Genomic DNA, 20,301 nt, shown 5'->3' with positions numbered 1-20,301 from the left:
GAGGTGTCGGCGGCCATTTTATGGGAAGCACTGAAGGCAGTGGTCCGGGGGAAATTATTTTGTTTAAGGCTCGTGCGGATGGGGAAAGGAAGGAGGAACATGACCGTCTAGTGAGCGAGATAGTGGAGATGGACAGGGAATATTCGAGGGTGCCCACCATGGAGGGATTGGCGAGGAGGAAAAAGTTGCAGGGGCAGTTTGACAGACTGTCAATGGGGAGGGTGGTTGGGCAACTGCGTAGGGCAATAGGGGTGCAATGTGAGTATGGGGAGAAGGAAAGTTGCATGCTGGCACGCCAGCTGCAGAGGCAGGTCGCGTCCAGGGAAATACTGAGGATACGGACTGGGGCTGGGGATGTGGTGTCGGAGCCAGGAAGGATAATTGAGGCGTTTAGGGAGTACTACCAGGGATTTTACGAGGCGGACCAGGAGGAAGAGCAGGGGGACATGAGCGGTTTCTGGACGAGCTGAAGTTTCCCCACCTTGAGGAAACAAAGTGGCGGACGTTGGAGGAGACCCTGGGGCTGAGGGAGATACTGGATAGTAATAAAAATAATAATAATCGCTTATTGTCACAAGTAGGCTTCAATGAAGGTTCTGTGAAAAGCCCCTAGTCGCCACATTTCGGCGCCTGTTCGGGGAGGCTGGTACGGGAATTGAACCCGCGCTGCTGGTCTTGTTCTGCATTACAAGCCAGTTGTTTAGCCCACTGTGCTAAACCAGCCCTTTGAAGTCGGGAAAAGCTCCAGGGAATTATGTAAGAAATGTGCGATGGACCTGGCACCACATCTGTTGAAGGTATTTAATGAAAGACTGGAAAAGGGGGAGGTGACGCAGGCAGTAATAACACTAATCTCCAAAAAAAGGAAGGACCCGGTGGAATGTGGGTCGTATAGACACATATCACTATTGAACACGGATGTGAAACTATTAACTAAGTTGTTGGCAGGGAGGATGGAGGACTGGATGCGGAGAAGGTATTTGAACAGGTCTAGTGGCGGTACTTGTTCGAGGTTTTGGGAAGGTTTGGGTTTGCACCGAGATTTGTGGCATGGGTGCGGTTTCTGTATGTGGCACCAAAGGAGAGGGTAAGGATGAATGATATGAGCTCACAAAGCTTTGACTGACATGGGGTACGAGGCAGGGGTGCTCGCTGTCGCAGTTGCTGTTTGCGCTGGCCATAGATCCATTGGCCATGGTTCTCAGGAGGTCGGCAGTGTGGCAAGGGATTATGAGGAGACAAGGGAACATAGGGTGTCGCTCTATGCCGATGACCTCTTGCTGTATGTTTAGGATCTGTTGGAGAGTATGGGAAGGATTATCGGCCTGCTGGGGAGGTTTGGAGGGTTCTCGGGGTACAGACTGAATGTAGGGAAAAGCGAGGTTTCCTGGTGAATGAGCTGGCACAACGGGCTAATTTTGGGGGGGATGCCATTTCTGGTAGCAAGGGATAGGATTATATATTTGGGGATTCAGGTAGCGATGGAATGGACAGGACTCCATAAGTGGAACTTAACGAAGCTGGTGAAGGAGGCCAGGGAGGATCTTAAGAGGTGGGATACACTGCACTTAACTTGGGGGAGGTTCCAAGTGGTAAAAATGAATATTCTGCCGAGGTTCTTGAATATTCTGCCGAGGTTCTTGTTTATCTTTCAGGCTCTCCCGATCTTAATTTTTTCGGAAAGTGGACACGATTATATTGGACTTTGTATTGGCGGGGAAGGTGCTGAGGGTGGAGGAACCCTGCTACAAAGGCAGAGGTAGCAGGGAGATTGGCATTGCATATGCTTCATTATTATTGGGCGGCGAATGTGGACAAGATGCGGCGGTGGTAGGAAGAAGAGGTAGAGTGGATTAGGATGGAGGAGAAATCATGTAAGGGGTCTAGTTTGAGGGTTATAATGATGGCAGCATTGCCAATGGCTCCGAGTAGGTATTCGGGGAGCCCGGTGGTGCAGTCCACGGTGAAGATACGGAATCGGAATCAGTTGAGGCATTTTAGGGTGGAAGGGATGTCAGTGCTAACGCCGCTGTGCGAGAATCATGGGATTGAGCCGGGAGAGGGGTGTGTGTGTGGATAGTGTATACAGGAGGTGGAGGGAAGTGGGGCTGGTCAAGGTGAGGGATTTGTATTTGGAGGAATGGTTCGCCAGTCTGGAGGAGCTAAGGGAGAGGGTAGAGCTGCTGAGGGGGAGTGAGTTCAGGTTAGGGACTTTGTGCGAAAGGTCTGGAGTGGTTCCCTAGGTTGCCGGGATACACCCTGCTGGAGCGACTGCTGCTTCCGGATGTGGAAGGGGAGAGAATAATTGGGGATATATACAAGTGGCAGGGAGAGGAGGGAGGCGAGAGGGTTGTGAAGATCAAGGAGAAATGGGAAGCGGAGTTGGGAGAGGTGTCATGTGAGAGAACCTTTAAGAACTGGATGTTTATTAAATAAATGTAGTGGATGTACCTTTAAGAAATGGTTGTTTATCGAATAGCTGCAGAGATGGCAGAGTGTGGGTGGAGCTGTGCTGTCTGTCACTTTCGATTTTCAGCAGGCAGCTACAGTGTGTTTTGGTTTCATTTTGAGAGCTGGATAGCTGCAGGCAAAGCAGCAGCTGTATAAGGATCTCTCTGCAATCTGAAGACTGTCTCCAGATCATTTGGGTGATTTAAAAGTGAGAACGGTTCTCGGTAGAGAATTTAAACCTGGTCTCTATTAAAAAGGGTCTTCTGTCTTATGGATGTTGCAAGGAAAGATTAAGGGTTACTTATAGAATATTGTATCTGGGGACGATTGGTGTTGATCGTTGTTAAGGTGTTTACTGTGGGTTTATAAAGTGTTAACTGGTTTCATAAATAAACATTGTTTTAATTTAAAAGTACCTTAACTCTCTGTTGCATCACACCTGTAATGTAGGCCCGTGTGCTCCCCATAACCACAATCTATTAAATGTTGTGGGTCAGGTGAACTCCATGATACACTTTGGGGTTCTCTAAACCCTGGTCCATAACAGGGGAGATCAATTGGGGAGTGTGGAGTGCGGCACTGTGTAGGGTAAATGGGATCTCCTCTTGTGCAAGCATGAGCCTGATACAGTTTAAGGTGGTGCACAGGGCGCATATGATTCGGGTGAGAATGAATGGGTTCTTTCAGGGATAGCAGATGAGTGTGAGAGGTGTGGGCGGAGGCCAGAAAATCACACACACTTGTTTTGGGGTTGCGAAAAATTGGGAAGATTATGGGCGGGAGTCTTCGTGTTCTTAGCCAGGATAGTGGAGGAGGAGGTGGACCCGGACCCTTTGGTGGCAATATTTGGAGTTTCAGAGAAGCCGGAGCTCATGGAGAGGAGGATGGCCGATGTCATGGCCTTCACCTCTCTGATTGCACGGCGGCGAATTTTGCTGGTGTCGGTTGACATAGCCATCGGGGGGGGGCAGCGGCTTGGTTGGGTGAACTGTATGACTTGCTGCAGTTGGAGAAGATAAATTATGAGTTAAGGGGCTCAGCAGGGGCGTTTGAGAAAAGATGGGGATGTTTGTGACCGTGTTTGAGGAGTTGTTCGTCGCAGAGGGGTGGGGGCAGGGGGAAAATGGGGAAAAATATGTACAGACTGTATAGTTGATTGTTGGGAAGTATGTTTCCCGGGGTGTTTATTTGCTGTAACCTGTTTTCATGCATGTTTATAATAAAATACATTTTTAAAAAAAGTATTTTTGTTCCAAAGTTTGAACATTTTCACAATTTGCAGCAAACACAAAAATTCCACCCTCCTCCCCCTGGCCCTTCCCTCAGCAGTCAACGGTAACCAACTCTCCAAAATGCAAAATGAACAAATTCCAACTATTGTTGAACCCATCACTCGCGCCCCACCCCTCGTGCCCCCTCTCGAACAAATATCACTTTCTCCAGGGCCAAGGCACAGGATGGAGAAGCTGACTTCCACTCCAACAAGACCCGCCTATGAGCAACCAACAAGGCAATGGCTAAAACATCTGCTCCCACACCCGTCTGCATCTCCAGCTGATCCGACAGCCCGAATGAGGCTTCGAGGGGACTGGGCTCCTTCTCCACATGCAGAACGCCCAAAATGGTGCTGAAAACCATCCTCCAAAAGCTTTGACAAAGGGTCATTCAGATTCACGACGTTAGCTCCTTTCTCTCCCTACAAATGCTGCCAGACATGCTGAGATTTTCCAGTATTTTCTCTTTGGCTCCAAAATCTATCCAGCTTCGGGAGTGTGATGATATGAATAAGCAATCTTGTAAATAGTAATATGTACAACCTCCTACCAGCGTGTGGCAGTAGAGAACAATCATGTGACACTGTTACCTCAGGGAGTCTGGAGATGGTCGTCGTAGTGGATAGTCGCATTTGTAGTTGCTCTTAGAAAATTTTATAATAGTAATATAGTAGTTAGTAAATATTGATAGTTTTCTTATTGTTATCTGACCCACAAAATTGTTCAACAATAAACATTTAACTATTCATGAACTACATGTTTTCTAATGCACTAATTCCGTCTGGCCAAGCACTAAAACGTAACATGGTACCAGAATTGTTTTGAAGATATAAGACCAGAGACCAAGAGAGCAAAGAAAAAAACAATTCTACTAACCACGTAGAGTACTGACAGAATATCATACAATGATGGAAGGTCTGAAGATACCACACCAGCTTCGAATCACTGGTAATGTAGATGCAAATTGGAGCGCTTTTAAACAGCAATTTACACTCTTATGTAGCAGCTCTGGGTCTTCATGATGAACGGAGAATAGCGTTGCTACTCATTGTAGCAGGTCCACCAGCGATAGAAATCTTTAATACCGTCACATTAGATAATAAAACTGATAGAAATAACTTTGGTGAGATCGTGAAAATATTCAATCGATACTACACCAAAATAAACACGTTTGAGCGGTATGTTTTTTGCACGCGCACACAACAGGCACGCAAATTGTTCAACAGCTTCTTAACAGATTTGAGGTTAAAGGCTCAGACATGTAATTTTGCAACTTTGCAAGCGTCAATGATACGTGATCAAATTGTAATCGGGATTAGCAATGACAAAGTTTATGAAAGATTGTTGAGGGGAAACGAACTTCAGCTCGATGATGCCATTAAGATTTGCTATGCCAGTGAGCTAGTTATGCATCAGATTAGCACTCTAAACCTAGAGTTTTGGGGCGAAGATTGGAGTTACAGCCAACGCCATTAATGTTGTGACACGTCCCAAGGCAAAATGTGGTCCCAGCAGCGGTGGCCATTTTAAATGAGTAACAGATGCCACCATTTTGGACAAGCGTTGCGGCAACAAGCACTTGCAATGGCAATGTCCAGCATTCGGAAAAGTATGTTCTAAATGCATCAATTCTTAAAGCGTTTCCAGAAATATTTCAAGGATTTGGAGTTTTGCCATTCACATAGCGGATCCAATTGAAAGAGAATGTGCAACCAATTAATGCATGCACCAAGGCGGGTACCAGCTCCATTAAAGGCATGACTAAAAAGTGAAATGGACAGGTTGACAAATCTGGGGGTGATAAAACGAATTGAAGAACCAATGGATTGGGTGAACTCCATGGTCTGCGTGCAAAAACAAAATAATGACCTGAGAATCTGCATGGATCCCAAAGGTCTCAATTTAAATCTAAAGGAAGAACATTATCCAATTCTGAAAAGAGAAGAGATTACGTGTGAGATGCCAGGAGCTCCATGCATTAGCAAACTAGATGCATCATCGGGGTTTTTGGCAACTGAAATTGGATGAGGAAGGCACAAAGCTGTGCACCTTTAATAATAATAATCGCTTATTGTCACAAGTAGGCTTCAATGAAGTTACTGAACACTCCATTTGGGCGATATTGCTTCCTCTATTATTTCAGCGTCTGAAATTTTCCATTGGGCAATGTAACACAGCATAGAAGGAATTCCAGGTGTCAGAGTATACGTAGACGATATCATCGTTTAAAGCTCAACAAGGGAAAAGCATGACAAAAGGCTTATCAAAGTGCTGTGAAGCATAAAAAAGTATGGTCTCAGATTAAATAAAGCCAAGTGCCAGTTTGGTGTCGAAGAAATTACTTTCCTCGGACACAAACTGTCTGCTGGAGGTATACAACCAGATCAGGAGAAGATAAAGGCGATATTAAACATGCCGCGTCCAACAGACAAAAAGAGTCCTCAGGATGCTGGGTATGATAACATTTTTATTCCTAATTTTTCAGCAAAAACGACATGCTTGCGGGAAATCATTAAAAAAATACAATTTTCCAATGGTCTGAAAGACATGAGCAAGAGTGGCGAATGATACTGGAAGCATTGACTAACAGCTCCAGTGCTGACATTTTTTGACCCTACAAAGAAGACAAAAATATTGACAAATGTGTCGAAAGATGGGTTGGGAGCAGTGTTATTGCAGCAAGACAATGATGAAAATTGGCTCCAAGGTCAATGACTGACACTAAGCGTAGATATGCTCAGATCAAGAAAGAATGCTTTGGTCTGATAAACGGATTAGACAAATTCTACAACTACGTATATGGCCCACCAACATTCTTAGTTGAAACAGATCACAGACCACTTGTAGCGATAATAAAGAAAAGTTTAAATGACATATCCCAAGAGTACAATATATGATGATGAAGTTAGAGAGGTACGACCTCAATCTCATATACTCCAGGAAAACATATTGTCGTAGCTGATGCACTCTCTCGAGCTATGGATATGATGGAAGAACAACGCATGGAGGAGGATGTGCAAGTACACGTGAATCTTGTGACAGAAACTCTTCCAGTGTCCGATGCAAAATCAAAATTGATCAGAAAAGAAACTAACAAAGATGAAATGATACAGAGGATCCTAAAATATCTCAGTAAGGCATGGCCAAAAGGATCCTGTTCCAAATATAACAATATTCGAACAGTGCAGCCAATCTTTTTTGCTTAGGCAATACAGGATTGTCATACCACAATCTCGAAGATCCATGATCCTACAGAAGATTCATGAGGGGCGCTTAGGCATAGAAAAATGCAAACAAAGAGCTAGAGAAATGGTACACTGGCCAGGCATCAATCAAGACATTCAGATCATGATAGAAAAGTGTGCAACTTTTCAGAAGTTTCAGTACAAACGACAAACCAAACAAAGGAAATGGGCGAAATAATAACGATTCCATGGCAGAAAGTGGGAATGGACCTCTTCTATCCGGCAGGAAAAGAATACTTGTTAGTGATCGACTATTTCTTCAACTTTCCAGATTTCCAGAAGTAGTACAACGAGCTAACTCATCAGCTCGGTGTGTCATCGAACATACCAAGGACATTTCTGCTCATCATGGAATGCCTCAAATTGTCATGAGTGACAATGGCCCATGTTTTAGCAGTCATGAATGGACAGAGTTCGTACAGAGCTATGACCTTTGACATATTACTTCTAGTCCACTCTATCCGCAATCCAATGCGACGGCTGAAAAAGATGTTCATATTGTGAAGCAGCTACTCAAAAAGACTATGGACAGTCTGAAGGGGGGTGTCTTGGGATGAGACTCCCTTAAAACTGAATAGCTAGGGTAAGACTAGAATAGTTCTACATAAGTTTGTTTATTCAGGATTGAGACGAATCATAGAAAGTATATCCTGTAATCATTATTAACCATTAAACATGTATTTTTAGGACATAGCAGTAATAAGCATTCAAACTCTTGGGACAAGAAATGGCCACAATGCATGATGGGATTTAAGATAGCTAACTTGCCCATGTTTTTCAGATAAATAGGGATTAGGCAGAAATTATGTGGTCAGCAATAACACGGCCAGCTCAATAAACAATTCTTATCAGTGCCTCCAATATCCTGTCTTAGACAATCCATGGTGTAAAGCGGAAACCAACTGGCCTCCAGCCCCGAGATGAACTGACTGCGACATGGAGGATGGGAATGGACAAAAACAACTTTATAATGGACACAGGATTCTAGTAAACAACAGGTGGCTGGATGGGGTTAAATCATGAGCTGGTCACAAGTCATCAATATGCTTAAAGTAAATTTTACTGGACAATATAAAATTGACCACTCCAAGGGTTGGATCAAGTCCAACTGGGGTGGGCTATTGATTTTTGGGTAATTCTATAATTGGTGTGTTTGTACCAATGTCAGACAGATTGGTTTTGGCATTTATCCAGATCTCTCTACCATGTACATGGACCAAGCTTGGAATAATAAAGCCGCCTTAACAGGTTGATGTGTGTCTTCAGATCTGTGAGTTCAGCTGAGCTGTAACTAAGAGGGAGGAACCCCACGTAAAAGCTAGCTCAATACTCAGGCCTTGCAAATACTCCTACACAGTTGGGAAGATCCATATCTTGCGTTACTTAGCTATAGAGCAGCACCATTCATTAATGGGTTATTACCTTAACAATTGTTAATGAATCGACAACTCAGAACTACCGTACCATATCTCTCACGGGAACCAACTAATCGAAAACTTGTGAAGAGTTCACATTTCAAAAAGGGAGGCAGAAGAGGTATTATGATACATCGACAAAATGTCTACAACCGTTGGCAAAGAATGACACAGTTGGGGTAGAAGATCCTGATGGAAACAGATGGTTGAAATGTGCAAAGGTAATGCAGCCATGAGGTCCGCAGTCATACATCATTGTCACCGATGAAGGGCAAGTTCTAAGAAGAAACAGGAGAGCCTTGCTAAAGGTTCAGTAACCCTTTGTTCCAGGATGATGTTGAAAACAATCTCAGGACAACTGAACAAACGCTACCTCAGCTCACAGAAACAGAACAAGCTGAAGATATGCAAAACACACCTAGAACCATCTTCAGAGACGGTTGAGAACCAGACAAGCTCAAGTTCAACCAATGCTTAGAAGGGCAACAAGACACAGAAGAATGCCAGACAGATTGAATTTGTGATGGACTGTAAACATGTAAATAATGGAAGCATTATGCCTATCATATGTATTGTATATTAAATTTAAATAGTGTATGTAAATATTCATTTCCAATGGGAAGGGGATGTGCTGATATATGTAAGCAATCATATAAATAGTAATCTGTACCACCTCCATCCAGTGGGTGGCAGTAGAGAACAGCCACGTGACACTTGCCTCAGGGAGTCTGGAGATAGTCATAGGGGATAGTTGCATTTGTAGTAGCTCTTAGAAAATTTTATAATAGTAATGTAGTAGTTAGTAGATTTTGATAGTTTTCTTATTGTTATCTGACCCACATAATTGGACTCACACAATTGATCAACAATAAACATTAACTAGTCACAAACCAGATGTTCTCTCATGCACTAATTTCCGTCCGGCCAAACACCAGAACGTAACAGGGAGGAGGCCCAAAACGTATATACGTGGTTCGCCTGGTCCTTCCCACACTGTTCACAGACATACACAGCCAGCTCATCCTAGACTTTGTAAGGTGTGCCTTGTACACTACCTTCAGCTGTATCACTCCCAGCCTCACACACGAAGACAAGGTATTTATTCCCCAGCACCTCATACGACAATCCCTCCTCCAGCTCTTCCTCCCACTTCGCCCTAACCCCTTCCATGGACACCTCATCCTCCTCCAAAATTCTCCTGTAAATTGCCGAGATTACCCCCCTCTCCAAACCCCCCTTTCCCTCCCCTGCTAACAGCAATGCCTCTAACAACGAGAAGGCAGGCACTATCGGGAAGGTCAGGAAGACCTTCCTCGCAAAGTCCCGCACCTGCATATACCTGAAACTTTCGCCCCGTGCCAACTCAAACCTTTCACTCAGCTCCTCCAAGATTGCAAACCGCCCTCCCAGAAACAGATCTTTCATCTCCTTAATCCCCTTTTCTTCCATGCCAAATGAAATGGCAGCCCCTCTACTCCCAGAGAGGAGACGATAAAGTACTCACTTTTCCCCAAATTCAATTTATACCCTGAAAACGTCCCAAATCTCTGAAGCAAACCCATTATGTCCCCCACCGAAGAACACGGCTTCGAAATATATAACAAGTCATCCGCATACAAGGATACCCTATGCTCCACTCCCCCATTCCTCTTCCACAACCCGGAGCTCCCCAGCACAATGGAATGGGCAAGGCTCTATAGCCAATGCAAATAAAAGGGGGGACATAGGGCACCCCTGCCTCATTGCTCAGTGCAATGAAAATACCCTGAATTCATATTATTCGTGCACACGCCCGCCAGTGGCTCCTTATACAACAGCTGCACCCATGCCACAAACTTCGGCCCAATCCCAAATTCGTCCAACACCACCATCAAATAACTCCACCAACCGATCAAACACCTTCTCTGCATCTAACACCACCACCACCTCCATCTCCTTTCCCTCTGCCGGAGGAAACACCACATTCAGCAGCCTCCTCACATTCGATGACAACTGTCTGCCCTTGATGAACCCCATCTGATCCTCCCCAATCACCCTCGAAAGGCACCCTTCCAACATTAACGCCAGCACCTTTGCCAATCTCTTGTCGTCCACATTCACCAGAGAAATGGGCCTGTATGACCCACACTCCACAGGATCCTTGTCCTTCTTAAACAACAACGAGATTGAGGCCTGCCCCATCGTTTGTGGCAAGACCTCCCCTGACCAACGTGTCCTCAAACATTCCTACCATCCTACTATCAACGGCACCGGCCTTTGAGCGCGAACCCATCCGGCCTTGTCGCCTTCCCTGTCTGCATCCTCCCGATTGCCACCTTCTCCTCCCCCATCAGCTCCTAGCCCATTGCTGAGTAAACACAGATTGTGCTTGGAAACATTCAGGAATAAATGAGGAAGTAAGGGTTCTTCACAAATATAAATTAAATTGTATTATAAGGACTCCAGATGTAGCTGCTTTGTTCACCGGTTTTATTCAAGCACATGCAAGGAAGCTATACCCGTGCTATACCCGTACAAGATGGAGTATGATCTTCTTAATCAACAAAAATATATAATTTTTAGACTGTTATATGGATAATAGTTCATTTGCATTTATCAGTCACAAATTAAAATGATTTGATATTTTAATACAGTTACCCAATCAATATTCATACACACAAAGTGACTATACCATCATGTTTACAATGTAGCTATGACCTTTAGCATTGCGTTACAATGGATGAAACAGCATCTTGTACCTTTGTCAAAAAGAATTGAGTTACTTTGTTGGCTCATTTTAACAGTCTGCCACCTACACCAGTGACTAATAAGCAGAAATTATCAAGCTTTTTGTGTTACCTTTCAGATAGTTTACTTTCCACTGGACACCAGGCGTGGACCTCGCATGTCTTTAATGAACCATGTTGAGTTACACATCTCCCGGTTTTCCTTCCTGTGCAGGGACAGTCATTGTTAACTTCAATCGCAATCACAATCCAAATTTTTAAATTACTCTTTTTTTATTAAGACAATGGGTGGGATTTACCGAACCATCCCGCCATGTGTTTTTTGACAGCGGAGGCTGTCCGCCAGTGAGATTTTCTGCTCCCGCTGTTGTGAACGGAATTTCCCGTTGGCTACACCCCTCGTTGCCGGGAAACCGGTGCGGTGTTGGTAGGATTGGAATATCCAGGTGGCCTGAACAGCCGGTAAATTCCGTCCAATGTATATTCAAACTCATTTGCTAAAGTAACATTGGAGGAAGCTTATTGACTGAAGTAGGTCTTTTGATCTAAAACTCAACAGCACGGTAGCATAGTGGTTAGCACTATAGCTTCACAGCGCCAGGATCCCAGGTTTGATTCCCGGCTTGGGTCACTGTCTGTTGATTGATTGTATGTAAATAAGAATGAAACTAATTCCGCGTCACAATTCATTATATGCAGACAATAGCATCTCCGTTATCACATATATGGTTAAAGTGGGTGTTGTCTAACCAGCCCCTAACTTCATGCAAAAGTCACTTAAGACTAACATAAGGATATGTCCAGTCTGCATCTGGAGACCTTGAGCTATTGTGTGAAGCTGTTATCAGCGGCTGTTAAAATACTCCCTAGAAATACCAACGTCTAGTTCTCATAACGTAATTTACACAGTTTGTAACTTAACCCAGCTAATGATTGTTCAGGAATGTGGCTAGTTCAGCTAAAAGCCATTTTGTATCTTTAGTATTGCTAGCTTAGCTAACAGCCATTTTGTGTCTCTTCTGATATTAGTAACTCTTAGGTTCCAGAAAAACAAGCATTGTGCATACACTATCTATTCCTACAAATTGCCTCTGATACAGGCATCTAAGCCAATGATTATCTTTTGTCTAAAAACCTTCTTTCTATTTCGCAACATAGTTATTTATCCGGTATACATTTTAAAACTCAAAATTTCCCACAACAATAGGTGAACAGGATCTAGTGTGAAGACAGCAGAGTTTTGGATCTGCTCAAGTTTACATGATAGGAGACTAGCCATCAGGGCTTTGGAATAAGGTAACAAATGTATGGTTAAGAGGGTTTCAGCAGTTGAAGCGGGGGTGGTGTTGGACAATATTAAAGAGGTGGAAGTAGATGGTCTTGATGATGGAGTAAATATGTGATCAGAAACTCATCTTCTGCTTAAATATGACACCAAAATTGTAATTGATTGGGTTCTGTTTCAAACAATTGCCAGGGAGAAGTTTAGAGCCAGTGGCCAAGGAACAAAGTTTGTGCTGGGCAAAAGACCCAGGGCGGGATTCTCCGTCGGCCAACGGCAGAACTGCGAGACTCGTTTGGGCAGAGAATCTGTTGTGATGCCGAAATCATGATGGGCTCCGGGTGTACACCAGAATGCCATGCTCTGGCGCCTCGACACCAGCGCCAATGCATTCTACTCTGCACGTACAGTAAATGCCATTGGCATATCATTAGCAGGCCTGACCCAATGTTCTTAGGGGTCTCCACAATGCTGCAACTCTTCTGGGGTGGACTTACCAACGGCGAGTTTCACTTGTGGTTTTAAAAACCGGGAAACAGATGCCATGGCTGATGAGGGAGAGCGAGGAGGTCGGACATGCAGAGGCACGACCGTGGGCTGGCGATCCTGCTACTAGCTGGGTGGGGGGCAGCAGGGGTGACCAGGGATGGGTAGTGGTGTGGGGGTGATCCCACGAGACTGGGAGCCTAGGCACAGACCGCTATTGCTGTGGCCTGTAAGACAGCCATCTTGCTGCGTACCCCTCTGGCCATCCACTGTGGCCCATGATTGTGCAGAGTGACACCAGTTGTATGGGTGCCTCCCCCTCCCTACCACCCCCTCTTCCTCCCCTCCCCCACCCCCCTCCTCCTCCCCACCACCCTCCTCCTCCCCACCACCCCCTTCCCTCCTCCCCTCCCCTCCCCCCCACCACCCGCCTCTCCCCCCCCTCCCCCCCACCTCCTCCCCACCATTCCCCCCCCCCACCCCCCCGATGTTGAAACCGTGTTAGGTGATGTCATCAAAGGGCAGCATGTAGCTGAGAAATGGGAGAGGATCATGGATACAGAGATGTCACTGTGCAGGAGCTGAAAAAGGAGCCATTTCAGGTGACTTTCTGGCTATGAATGGATTGATAGGTATGGAGCCAGGTAAGTGCAGTCCAACCTAGTTGAATGATAGAGGTTAGGTATTGGAGGAGGATGGTGTGGACAACCATGTCAAAAGCAACAGACAGGTCAAAGGATGTAAAGGGATAGAATCCAATGGTGATAGCTATATAGGATTCTGCTGTTTATGTTCTTGATAGGGGCTGTTTCAGTATTGTAGAAATATGGACAGCTGTTTGCAGGGATTCAGACATGGAGTTCTGGACACGATGAGCACTGATTTTGAAGGGAACAGCATATTAAAGGTATTTTGAGAGGAAAGGAAGGCTGGAAATGGCAAAATAATTGGTAAGCATCTGAGGGGGTCTTCAGAATTTAAAAAAATATATATTTATTTAGATTTTTTAACAACACAATTTTTTCCCCTTACAAACAATAACCCACCTCCCCAAGTAACAAAATACCACAAAATCGCACTGAGCAAGATATATACACGGCAAAATGGTATATTTACATAGCTTTATACACTGGCTCTCGCCCGCACGTGCCAGTTTCCCCAACCTTCCATGTTATCTCCTGCTCATCCATCCCCTCAAACAATCTCTCGTTCCCCCCTCCCTCTCTCTCTCTCTCTCTTCCCCCCCCCTAGCAGCTGCTGCTGCTGACTGACCTTCCTCTAACGCTTCGCGAGGTAGTCTAGGAACGGTTGCCACCGCCTGTAGAACCCCTGCGCAGACCCTCTCAAGGCAAACTTAATCCTCTCCAGCTGAATGAACCCAGCCATGTCGTTTATCCAGGCCTCCAGGCTGGGGGGCTTCGCCTCCTTCCACAATAGCAAGATCCTTCGCCGGGCTACTAGGGACGCAAAGGCCAGAATTCCGGCCTCTTTTGCCTCCTGCACTCCCGGCTCATCCACTATTCCGAAGTCAGTATTTATTTTGAGGAGAAAGGTGATAACCACAGTTTTGAAGGGGAGGGAAACAATGCCAAAAGAGAACAAGCATTTTGCAGAAATTCTTAAGGAAGGGCAGTTTCCAAGTCCACATGGACAGCCAACATTAGTCAGAGCATTCAATGGGAAAGTCCTGAAGTTTGCAATATGTGACAGACTCCTTGCCTATTTACCCACTCTGTATTGCACAGTTAATCATCTAAAAGAATATTTCCCACCCATAATGTTTCTGGCATAATGGTTGTGTCGCTCATTCCACCTCTCATTACCCTGTCCTTGCATCCCTCACCCAACTCTTTCTCAGACTTGATTATTCATACTGTACCATTTCCAAGCAATTCCGTCTCTCCAGCAGTACAATTTAAATCAGATGTGCAATTAGATCGAGGAACACTGGCACTCTGGGGAAGAATTTAATAGAGAAGTAAGTGCTGTTTATTAAAGAAAACATTTTTAAATTGGTTAAAATGTCAATAAAGTACAATTAAACTACAATTCTTCGGAATAAGTTTTGGTTTTACTAAATTAGGATTCTATAACATCCAATTACAAGAAAAAGTATAAGGAGCAGTGGCAAATTTGAAATAAAAATTGAAAGTGCTGTAGATTAAAGCATCTACAAAATATATGACAGGTTAATAGTACATCTCATCACAACCAATTAAGCTGAGAACTAACCACACAAGGAATGTGGACAAACATATAATTTGTTTCTCAGTGCACTAATGAGCCCTATCACTCATAGAATCTCTACAGTAGAGAAGAAGGCCATTTGGCCCATTGAGTCTACACCTACCCTCTGAAAGAGCACCCTACCTAGGCCTACTTGCTTGCTACACCACCTACACCAGCTTTGCACAAGTCAAGGGGACACGGCCGGAGTGAGACATATCCAGAGTGGGAATTTGGAACTTGGTAATTTGGTGCAGTGAGGTAATTCGGTGCAGAGTGGGAGAAGGTGCTTTTTCCCTACTGTTTTGTTCTCTCTCTTTCTTCTGGCCTGTAAGTTTTAATCTGCAGGGAGAGAACCAGAGAGCATCGGAGACCCTCGGAAGGTAAGTAAGTGATTTTTATTCATTTGTACTTTTATTACCTTTTCAAATTGTGTGGGGGAGTTGGAAAAACTGAAGTGACATCACAGAAAAGCTGTGACCTGATTGGCTTGTTGGGAATCTACACTAAATTAAAAAAACTAAGCATTGTTAAACTAATTAAACAAATTACTTATTACTTAATTATAATTTGGAGGGGTATCTAAGCCAGAGATCGGAGAGTACTGTATTTAGCTTTCACATTTATAGTAGAAATCTAGTGTGAGGAAACATACAGTTAACAGTAACTTTTAAATTTAATTTACTAATTAATTGACGCAATGTCAATTAGAGGGGTGCAGTGCTCTGACTGTGAGATGTGGCAGGTCCGGGAGGCTTTCAGCGGCCCGGGTGGCTTCATCTGCAGACAGTGCACCCAACTGGAGCTCCTCACAGACCGCATGGTTCGGTTGGAGCAGCAGTTGGATGCACTTAGGAGCATGCAGGTGGCGGAAAGCGTCATAGATAGCAGTTATATAAATGTGATAACACCCAAGGTGCAGGCAGAGAAATGGGTGACCACCAGAAAGGGCAGGCAGTCAGTGCAGGAATCCCCTGTGGTTGTTCCCCCTCCCGAAAAGGTATACCACTTTGGATACTGTCGGGGGGGATAGCCTATCAGGGGAAAACAGCAGCAGCTAGAGCAGTGGCACCATGGCTGGCTCTGATGTTCAGAAGGGAGGGTCAAAGCGCAGAAGAGCAATAGTCATAGGGGACTCTATAGTCAGGGGCACAGATAGGCGCTTCTGTGGACGTGAAAGAGACTCCAGGATGGTATGTTGCCTCCCTGGTGCCAGGGTCCAGGACGTCTCCGAATGGGTAGCGGGCATCCTGAAGGGGGAGGAAAAACATGCAGAGGTCGTTGTACATATTGGTACTAACGACAGAGGCAGGAAGGGGCATGAGGTCCTGCAGCAGGAGTTCAGGGAGCTAGGCAGAAAGTTAAAAGACAGGACCTCGAGGGTTGTAATCTCGGGATTACTCCCTGTGCCACGTGCCAGTGAGGCTAGAAATAGGAAGATAGAGCAGCTAAACACGTGGCTAAACAGCTGGTGTAGGAGGGAGGGTTTCCATTATCTGGACCACTGGGAGCTCTTCCGGACCGGGGGACCTGTATAAGAAGGACGGGTTGCATCTAAACTGGAGAGGCATAAATATCCTGGCTGCGAGGTTTGCTAGTGTCACACGGGAGGGTTTAAACTAGTATGGCAGTGGGGTGGGCACCGGGGCAATAGGTCAGAAGGTGAAAGCATTGAGGGAGAACTAGAGGCATAAATATCCTGGCTGCGAGGTTTGCTAGTGTCACAACGGAGGGTTTAAACTAGTATGGCAGGGGGGTGGGCACCGGGGCAATAGGTCAGAAGGTGAAAGCATTGAGTGAGAACTAGATAGGGCCAGGATGGCTCTGAGGCAGAGCAGACAGGGAGAAGTTGCTGAACACAGCGGGTCTGGTGGCCTGAAGTGCTTTTGTTTTAATGCAAGAAGTATTATGGGTAAAGCAGATGAACTTAGAGCTTGGATTAGTACTTGGAACTATGATGTTGTTGCCATTTCAGAGATTTGGTTGAGGGAAGGACAGGATTGGCAGCTAAACGTTCCAGGATTTAGATGTTTCAGGTGGGATGGAGGGGGATGTAAAAGGGGTGGCGGAGTTGCGCTACTGGTTAGCGAGAATATCACAGCTGTACTACGGGAGGACACCGCAGAGGGCAGTGAGGCTATATGGGTAAAGATCAGGAATAAGAAAGGTGTAGTCACAATGTTGGGGGTTTACTACAGGCCTCCCAACAGCCAGCGGGAGATAGAGGAGTAGATAGGTAGACAGATTTTGGAAAAGAATACAAACAACAGGGTTGTTGTGATGGGAGACTTCAACTTCCCCAATATTGACTGGGACTCACTTAGTGCCAGGGGCTTAGACGGGGCGGAGTTTGTAAGGAGCATCCAGGAGGGCTTAAAACAATATGTAGACAGTCCAACTAGGGAAGGGGCTGTACTGGACCTGGTATTGGGGAATGAGCCCGACCAGGTGGTAGAAGTTTCAGTCGGGGAGTTGGCCACTTCCCGACTTAAAATGGAGAACCACAAAGGCTGAAGGGAAATTCAGCCAACATAGGCAAAGACTAGCAAATACAGAGATCATGTATATTGGAACCTGCAAAACAACCAGATAGCACCAAAACCACCAGCCACCTGCATAGTAATGTAGCAGCCATCTACATAGTAATGTGCGATTCCCAGGCACAATGGCAACAGTTAAGGTAAACAAAGCCAAGCCAGACTCCTCAGCGCCAGCAGGAGCCAAGACAAAGGAAGGCCAATGGACACTTAGGACCGCCCAGCGATCAGGGAACCGCTCCAGCATTGGAGAAATCGATCCAAGTGATCGGAAAGTAGTCCAATCACTTGGAACCAGGTACGGGGACCGCCCCGAAGGGAAAGCCCCTGGGGACTATAAATAAAGCCCCCAAGTTCAAATCATTCTTCTTTGACAGGGTCACTCAGCAACTTGAACCAACCCTTGACAGTGACCTGTCTTGTTGCCTCCAAGCAAGTAAGTCTCAAAGCAATGTTCGCTACGAGATAGGCGCTCCTAGCTACAAGTCCATACCAGCTTTTGAATCCTGCAGACTCAGGACCTGAACGAAAGGCCATTTGTTCCCCTGACTTGGTGGGCCCGTCCAAAGCTAAGTATAGGATTGTTAGTTATAGAAATAGCCTAGAAAGTAGAGTTTATGCATGAGTAGCGATTTACTTTGTATAATAAATGTGTTTTGATTGGAATGTTACTAATTGGTGTGTTGTGTTATTGATCATTACTTGAACTTGAACCTTGTGGTGGTATCAGAAAGATACCTGGCGACTCAAGAGCAAAGGTTATAAAACAGCCAATTGAACCAACCAAAAGTTAGCAACAGATCATTTTGGGACCAGTGACCACAATTCAGTAAGTTTTAAAGTGCTAGTGGACAAGGATAAGAGTGGTCCTAGGTTGAATGTGCTAAATTGGGGGAAGGCTAATTATAACAATATTAGGCGGGAACTGAAGAACCTAGATTGGGGGCGGATGTTTGAGGGTAAATCAACATCTGACATGTGGGAGGCTTTCAAGTGTCAGTTGAAAGGAATTCAAGACCGGCATGTTCCTGTGAGGAAGAAGGATAAATACGGCAAATTTCGGGAACCTTGGATAACGAGAGATATTGTAGGCCTCATCAAAAAGAAAAAGGAGGCATTTGTCAGGGCTAAAAGGCTGGGAACAGACAAAGCCTGTGTGGAATATAAGGAAAGTAGGAAGGAACTTAAGCAAGGAGTCAGGAGGGCCAGAAGGGGTCACGAAAAGTCATTGGCAAATAGGGTTAAGGAAAATCCCAAGGCTTTTTACACGTACATAAAAAGCAAGAGGGTAGCCAGGGAATCTATGTGTGGAGCCAGAGGAAATGGGCGAGGTACTAAATGAATACTTTGCATCAGTATTCACCAAAGTGAAGGAATTGGTAGATGTTGAGCCTGGAGAAGGGGGTGTAGATAGCCTGGGTCACATTGTGATCCAAAAAGACGAGGTGTTGGGTGTCTTGAAAAATATTAAGGTAGATAAGTCCCCAGGGCCTGATGGAATCTACCCCAGAATACTGAAGGAGGCTGGAGAGGAAATTGCTGAGGCCTTGACAGAAATCTTTGGATCCTCGCTGTCTTCAGGGGATGTCCCGGAGGACTGGAGAATAGCCAATGTTGTTCCTCTGTTTAAGAAGGGTAGCAAGGATAATCCCGGGAACTACAGGCCGGTGAGCCTTACTTCAGTGGTAGGGAAATTACTGGAGAGAATTCTTCGAGACAGGATCTACTCCCATTTGGAAGCAAATGGACGTATTAGTGAGAGGCAGCGCGGTTTTGTGAAGGGGAGGTCGTGTCTCACTAACTTGATAGAGTTTTTCGAGGAGGTCACTAAGATGATTGATGCAGGTTGGGCAGTGGATGTTGTCTATATGGACTTCAGTAAGGCCTTTGACAAGGTCCCTCATGGTAGACTAGTACAAAAGGTGAAGTCACACGGGATCAGGGGTGAGCTGGCAAGGTGGATACAGAACTGGCTAGGCCATAGAAGGCAGAGAGTAGCAATGGAAGGATGCTTTTCTCATTGGAGGGCTGTGACCAGTGGTGTTCCACAGGGATCAGTGCTGGGACCTTTGCTCTTTGTAGTATATATAAATGATTTGGAGGAAAATGTAACTGGTCTGATTAGTAAGTTTGCAGATGACACAAAGGTTGGTGGAATTGCGGATAGCGATGAGGACTGTCGGAGGATACAGCAGGATTTAGTTTGTTTGGAGACTTGGGCGGAGAGATGGCAGATGGAGTTTAATCCGGACAAATGTGAGGTAATGCATTTTGGAAGGTCTAATGCAGGTAGGGAATATACAGTGAATGGTAGAACCCTCAAGAGTATTCAAAGTCAAAGAGATCTAGGGGTACAGGTCCACAGGTCATTGAAAGGGGCAACACAGGTGGAGAAGGTAGTCAAGAAGGCATACGGCATGCTTGCCTTCATTGGCCGGGGCATTGAGTATAAGAATTGGCAAGTCATGTTGCAGCTGTATAGAACCTTAGTTAGGCCACACTTGGAGTATCGTGTTCAATTCTGGTCGCCACACTACCAGAAGGATGTGGAGGCTTTAGAGAGGGTGCAGAAGAGATTTACCAGCATGTTGCCTGGTATGGAGGGCATTAGCTATGAGGAGCGGTTGAATAAACTCGGTTTGTTCTCACTGGAACGAAG

General features: G+C 45.3%; 1 protein-coding gene across 2 annotated transcripts in view; it reads right to left on the bottom strand.

The window, feature by feature from the left end:
* p2rx2 (purinergic receptor P2X, ligand-gated ion channel, 2) overlaps positions 1 to 20,301 on the bottom strand; it is a 167,924-nt gene that overhangs the window by 122,569 nt on the left and 25,054 nt on the right. For both annotated transcript variants that reach the window (XM_072487117.1, XM_072487197.1), the window contains exons 4-5: positions 14,759 to 14,834; positions 11,224 to 11,317 (exon numbers count right to left, since the gene is read on the bottom strand). In XM_072487117.1, the coding sequence (XP_072343218.1) occupies positions 11,224 to 11,317; positions 14,759 to 14,834 (170 nt within the window). The remainder of the gene's footprint in view (positions 1 to 11,223; positions 11,318 to 14,758; positions 14,835 to 20,301) is intronic.

Source organism: Scyliorhinus torazame, chromosome 1 (assembly GCF_047496885.1).
Source record: "Scyliorhinus torazame isolate Kashiwa2021f chromosome 1, sScyTor2.1, whole genome shotgun sequence".
Taxonomy (NCBI): Eukaryota; Metazoa; Chordata; class Chondrichthyes; order Carcharhiniformes; family Scyliorhinidae; genus Scyliorhinus; species Scyliorhinus torazame.
Note: the sequence above shows the minus strand (reverse complement) of the source record. Positions and strands in the feature narration are given on the sequence as shown.